This window comes from Ictidomys tridecemlineatus, chromosome 4 (genome assembly GCF_052094955.1).
Source record: "Ictidomys tridecemlineatus isolate mIctTri1 chromosome 4, mIctTri1.hap1, whole genome shotgun sequence".
Lineage (NCBI taxonomy): Eukaryota > Metazoa > Chordata > Mammalia > Rodentia > Sciuridae > Ictidomys > Ictidomys tridecemlineatus.
The window spans coordinates 183,062,682-183,069,848 of record NC_135480.1 but is presented as its reverse complement, the minus strand read 5'-3'; the positions used below and the strand labels follow the sequence as shown (position 1 = coordinate 183,069,848).

The window sequence follows — 7,167 nt, the reverse complement described above, 5'->3', positions numbered from 1 at the left end:
GGGTCTGTGTGCAGATTGCAGCTGGCTGCTGGTGACAGGCTGCCTCGATGCCCTGGTGGAAACAGTGCTTGTGCTGCAGCTGTCTCTCTATGATCACAGTATCATCAATCATTTCGCCTGTGAAATTCTGGCTGGCCTGAAACTTGCTTGGTTAGACACTTCCACGGTACAGTTAATTATGCTGGTAATCAGCGTGCTTCTTCTTCCCATGCCAACGCTGCTCATTTGTATTTCTTTCTCTTTCTCTTTTCTTTGGGGGTAGGGTGAGGTACTAAGGATTAAGTCCAAAGGTGCTTAACCACTGATCCATATCCCCAGTCCTTTTTATTTTTTGAGACAGGATCTTACTAAGTTGCTTAGGTCCTTTCTAAGTTGCTGGGGATTGCTTTGAACTTGCAATCCTCCTGCCTCAGCCTCCTGAGCTGCTGGGATTACAGGTGTGCTCCACTGAGCCTGGCCTTTTTTATCTCAGATATTTGTCCTCTCCAACATCCTGACAATCATCTCAGTGGACTGCCTAGGTGAAGCCTTTTCAATTTGTGCAGCCCACCTGATTGTGGTGGTTCTGTTTTATGGGGCAGCTCTCTGCATGTATCTAAAACCCTTAGCTGTAAATTCACAGGAAATAGGTAAATATATGGTTTTATTCTCTATGGTTTTGACTCCCATATCAAAATGCGGTCATTCACAGGAGAAAAACAGCTATGAAAAATTATTTATTAAAACTGTCTTTGTGTTCTCTTAATCCCTGGTGATAAATAAAATTGATAAAAATTAGTATAAAGGGGGTTTGGTGGTCAAGGTACCCCAAAACATTGGCATAATTGGAGAAGACACTTATTTATTGATTTTATATATTTTTAGTTGCCAATGGACTTTTATTTTATTTTATTTATTTATATGTGGTGCTGAGAATTGAACTTAGTGCCTCACCTATGCCAGGAAAGCACTCTACCACTAAGCTCCGACCCCAGTCCCCAAAAGACACTTAATTAAAATAAGATGTGCAATTTCCTTAGTCCCTTGTTTGACTATTAAAACTCTTAGATGATGTAAAGCCATCATATATACATCTATCTGAAATTTTTATATAATATAATAATAAGAAATTCTTTTTTGTTTTGTTATAAAGAATAACAAATTAACTTTAAATAATGTTAATAAATGTTGATTCATTCAAAGTTTTACACATGTAGTTTGCAAATGTAATTACTCTAGTAGGTTATTGACTGATTTATAATTAACCTGCTTTTCAGAATGGCTAAATTTAATGGAAACAATCACGTATTCTATGAATGGGTGGCTATGTTTTATATGTGTGAATTGTTTTTTCCTGGGATGGATATGTGTGATGTGAATGCCTTGGGGTAGAGGAGGGCCTAGCAGGAAAACAAAATCAGAGTTCAGCAGTATGTTGTTGATCTCAAGTTGACATTATATTATATGTTATGCTTTGAACTAAGGCATCATTAATCCAGCAATAAAGCCCTGATCATGTATTTCCACAGATAAAAATACTAACATGCATCTACAAACAATAACGGGCAGAAGAGTGAACAAGATGAGAGGGTTGTAACTGCAGAGCAAGGTTTAGAAGGATATTTTATTCTTTTATCGTTTTATTTTTAGCTTAGGTCAAGAGCTTGACTGTTTCAAGTTTCTGGAAGAAATACCATGTGTACCTCTTTGAATTGAAAAGGTACAAGTTCATTTGGGAAAACCTTTGTTGAAAGAACTTTTATTTATTCAAAAAATGTTTAATGAAACTTCTTTGTGTTGGTCTATGATGCTAAGGTATAGAAGAGGGCATTTTGTGAGATGGAACTCTGGAAATATATCTGTCTCTCTATCATGGTGATATAAAAAAATTAGAAAGTTTTCATATGATCTTTAAATTGAGCTATAAAGGGGTAACAGATTTTGGTATGCTGAAAAATGAGTAAAACTTATTTTTGTTTGTTAACAAATTCACAAAGGGAAGATCTTTTTAAGACTACTAACATTTATTTTGGGATAAACGTGAAATGGCTTCTTGAGGCCAGATTGTTGAGTTTTGTAATATAGACAATGCAAGTTTAGGTTTTATTTTGTTGATAATAAAAGCTAGTGGAGATTTTGTTGCACTCTAGTGCATAGATCACATTGGGTTCTTAGGTTACAAAGACTGATCTTGTGATAAAGACTGCTTTTATGGTAGTATGGAATATTTGTCAAAAACAGGAGAGATAAATTAGTGTAACATTGTAAGAGTCCAAAAAGGGCTAATGAATAGTTAAACAAATCAAAATCTCACAGTTTTGGACGCTGACGGCCTGTGAACAAGTTCTTGGCAAGGTTATGATCCGTTAGCAGGTGCTAGGGAAGGAACTGTTCCAGGCCTCTTAGGTTTTGGTAGTCCTTTGAGTTACAGAAAATCCATTATGATTTCAGATGACAGTTTTGTTTGTTTGTTTTTTAGTGCTGGGGATCTGACATAATGGTGAGAAAGAAGTAAAATATGGCTTCTATTACTGTGAACTTTATGGTACTATCTTTTTTTTTAATAATTCCTAAATGCCTTTTTAAAATTTAATTTAATTTTTTAAATTTATATATGACAACAGAATGCATTACAATTCTTACTACATATATACAGCACAATTTTTCATATCTCTGGTTGTATACATAGTATATTCACACCAATTCATGTCTTCCTACCTGTACTTTAAATAATAATGATCATCACATTCCACAATCATTAGTTACCCCATGTCCCCTCCCTTCCTCTCCAACTTCTCTGCCCACGTTCCTGCTCCCTATCCCACTATGAATCAGCCTCCTTATATCAAAGAAAACATCCAGCATTTGTTGTTTTGAGATTGGCTAACTTCTATGATACTATCTTTAATGGTTAGTTTTATGGAATGGCATTCCTCTCAGGGCATTTCAATGAATCATATTAAAGTCTAGGGAATAAATTTATTCAATGAACCATAGTAAAATCTAGGGAATAAATTTATTTTATACATATATACATGTATGTACAAACACATATGCATACCTTTTTATAGGCATAATAATTTCCACATTTTATCTGCTATAATTTCTCTAGTATCTTTCTCCAAAAGAGAAAAACCATGCATTTACACTGATACTTTTAATTCTAATTAAATACCACAGTTTTCTTCCTTTCCATATTTGTACCTCCTCCTCTGACAGTGAGAAACCTGTCATTACTCCTAGTATGTTTACTTGTTGCTCATTTGAGTCTCTGTGTGTAACTGACTTCCCATTTCTTTTGCATCCCCATGAAGGTGTCCTTCACATTCTGCTCTGCCAACACTGACCTCAATCTCAGCTTGCTTGTGTTTTGACACTTCAGTCAAGGTTGTCCCACTTCACTCTTGTCTGGTTCTGACTGCCTTGACTGACTGGAACAAGTAAGGATCTCTCCTCAATACCGTTGTGTTACTAAAGCCCTTGCTAAGTGGTCTTTGAGCATGGAGGCCCTCAGCATCCAGCTCAGGCTGGGACACTGTGCCAGGCAGCTCAAATTTATTCCATAAAAATATATGACATGATATATTTTATAAAATACTACTATATATTATTACTCAGTAACCATTTTGAAGGTTTTTTTTTTTTTTAGAATTTTATTTTTAATATTTATTTTTTAGTTCTCGGCAGACACAACATCTTTGTTGGTATGTGGTGCTGAGGATCGAACCCGGGCCGCACGCATGCCAGGCGAGCGCGCTACCAGTTGAGCCACATCCCCAGCCCCTTGAAGGTTTTTTTTAAATGAAAGGAAAACATTTAAAATGAGACAATACATTGCTTCCAAAAGAATGAAATTGTCAGTTTCCTTGAAGAATTTATACAATTGATTTATTTTTTTAGCTAAATAAAGAAAAATATACACTTTGACTTTTATCTTACCCAGCCCAGAGGACCTCTTCAGTATGTTTTATTCAATCTTTTATCTTTCCCTATATTTAAAGATTATTTGATACTTTATGTTAACTTTTAGAAGTATAGTTTTTTGAAAGAAATAATATCTAAAGTCTAGTTCTCTGAACTCTTTGTGTTAAATCTGGTACTTAGATTACATTTACTGTCCTTTAAAAATTTTTAATTGATTCATTTAATAGCTAATTACTGCCAACTGCTTTAAATTAATTGACATTGGACTTCATACAGGGCACAGTGGGTCATTGTTCATCCTTTGGGAGGATTTCAGAAACTAAGAAATGATTATAACATGAAGGGAAAGACACTGTAGTGAAGAGAAGAGTCAGGGCAGCATAAAATAGGAAATAAGTTTTGAATATTGTTATAGATGATATGACACAGCCTATCTTTTCTGAGATGTCCAGTATTTTATGGGGGAAGGAGAACTGTGAAAATGCAGATGAAATACTATGTGCAGTTGTCTTTAGATGTGAAAGAAGATGATTTAATTGGGTAACTGCAAAGTAAAGGGAACCTAACATGTGCATAGGGGGTTGTGTGGGACACTAACAGGTAAAGAGAAGGTGAAATATAATGTTTAAGTTAAGACCAGGATCAGATCAAATCACTGGATAAAATAAAAAGCAAGAATAAACCAAAACAAAACAAAAAGCATTAATTTTCTAAAACAAAGAAGGCTGAAAAAATGTGACTCATTTCTTAAGTAAACACATGGGCTGTATTTGCTTATGATGATGGAGTACCATATGGAGTTGCATATTCCCAAGTCATTGTCACAGACCATCACTCTAAGAGCAAGAGAAAAAAAAACACATCTAACAAAAGCTTAATTAAATTTTTTATTGTCTTCAAATGTCTATTCTTACTTCTCAGACCAATTATTCCTGTATTTTATGAGATCAGCCATTTTCATAAAGGAATATAATTAGATTATTAATCACATTTCTTTCTAATTGCAATTCTATGACTCAAGAGGCAATCTTCATTTCTTTTGCTTATATTCATAATCATTGCTTTGAATTTATGATCTTACTTTGTACATAAGCTCAAAAGTGTCAGTGTGTCATTATTTTCTCCAGAACCAGTGCTTACTCATCAATTTTCTCATAGCTCCATGCACCTCTGCATTCCTCAGGCTATAGATGATAGGATTGAGCATGGGGGTGACAACGCCATAGAACAGGGTAATCAGCTTGTTAAAAGCAGAGTCTTTTGACTTTGGCTTCATGTACGTGAAGAGTATTGTCCCGTAAAACAAAATTACCACTGTCATATGGGCTGAGCAGGTAGAAAAGGCTTTTTTTCTTCCTTCAACTGAATTGATTCTTAGTACAGTAGAAAGGATGAAAATGTATGAGATACATATCAGCAATAATGGAGAAAACAAAAATATTATATTGCCCAACATTATAACAATCTCATTCAAGGAAATATCTGTGCAAGCCAGTTTGACCAAGGCCAGTATTTCACAAACAAAATGATTAATGATATTTTTCCCACAGAAAGGCAACCGTACTGCAAGAACAGTTTCTATCAATGAGTTGAGAATTCCTAAACTCCAGGAGAGAGCTGCCATCTGAATACAGAGTGCCTTGCTCATGATGATGGAGTACCGCAGTGGGTTACAGATTGCCACATAACGGTCATAGGCCATCACTGCTAAGAGAACACACTCTGTGGATCCCATAGTGTAGGAGACAGACATTTGAATAACACATCTAGTGAAAGAGATGGTTTTTTTCTCTGATAGGAAGTGTATCAGCACCGAGGGGATAAAGGAGGATGTGTACCAAATATCTAGGAAGGAAAGATTACCCAGGAAAAAGTACATGGGCACGTGGAGGCGGGAATCCAGCAGAGTTAGGATGATCAAGGTGCTGTTCCCCAGAAGGATTACCAGGTACATCACCAAGCACAACACAAAAAGAAGTTTTTCAATTCTTGGGTATTCAGAAAGTCCCTGCAGAATAAACTCAATCTCTGTCCAGTTGGTCCTTTCCATTTTACTTTCCTATATCTGGAGTTTAACAAGTCTGTATAGGATTATCATATGAAGTGAGAGTTAATAGGGGCAGGAGGAGGGGCAACAGGTGTATCAGTACCAATCGAAGTGGTGGTAATCGCTGTGATTTTAGCTTTTGGGAGGGATTCTTCTTCTAGTTCATAAATCAGTTAATTGAAGACACATGAGAATTACATTGGTAGCTTATTAAAAATGCAGGCTTCTGTATTCCATTTCCTGAGATTGTGATGCATGAGGATGGAGGCCGAGAAGAATCGTTTGCATTTTTAATATGCACCTGTTATTTCTGATGCAGTTGATCCACAGACCCCACTCTGAAGTTAATATTTTGGGGAGAGTATGCTTCAATCTGTTCAACAAAGATTCATTTACTTGATTTTATACCATTTCAGTCATTAAAAATACTGTTGGTTTAAGATTCAATAAGTTACAAATATTCATACTTATTACTTATTTTATCATTGCTATTGGTCTCTGGGGAAAATACAGCTAAAAGAAGAACTTATTGAAAGTTATACTGAGTGAACTGCTATGTAAATCTTCATTTTCTGATTTTAAGTCCATTTTATAAAACTATAATATAGTTTTATAAAATAAATAGTTTAAAAGTTGACCAAGGGGAGGAAAATTAGCCATTTGGAAAATAATGCTCTTCAGGTGATTTTTTAAGGTGAAACTAAGGAAGAGATCTCTTCCTTAGTTTCACCTTAAAAACTTAAAACTTTAGTATTCATATGTGTCACCTGGGGAATCTTTTAACTGATTCTGATTCAGTGTATTTGAGGTAGGTCCTGTGATCTCCATTTATTAACATGTTCCCAGGTGATGTTCATGTTGCTTGTCTACAGAACACACCTGAGTAGCAAGCCCTTTTGGACCGTCTTTCTCTAATACCATCAGCTGTGTGTAAGCAGCTGGATAACAAGCACTGCTAAACTGAGCACTCTGGTAAGACTTCTATCTGGTTAATGATAATCGATTCTGTGTTTTTTAGACTTTAGAAGTACAGATAACCAAATCGCACATTGATTGGAATCAAATTGGCTTTTATTTCTGTCCATATGAAATATGTTCTTTTTATACTTGTCAAATTTGCAGCTAGGTCCAGTATTTTCCTAAAGAAGGAATTTTTGGTTCAGCCTAATCATCTGAGTTGTACTCCAAAGAACATGAAGCAAATGACTTCAATTTGA

The 7,167-nt window shown here is 35.4% G+C and overlaps 1 protein-coding gene across 1 annotated transcript; it reads right to left on the bottom strand.

Annotated features, from left to right (window-relative positions):
* Positions 1–201: 201 nt before the first annotated feature.
* Positions 202–5,953, bottom strand: LOC144376909 (olfactory receptor 13D1-like). Its single transcript, XM_078045170.1, has 2 exons — positions 5,034–5,953; position 202 (listed from the first exon to the last, which is right to left on the bottom strand). Coding segments are annotated over exons 1-2 (921 nt in total).
* Between the last annotated feature and the right edge of the window lie 1,214 nt (positions 5,954–7,167).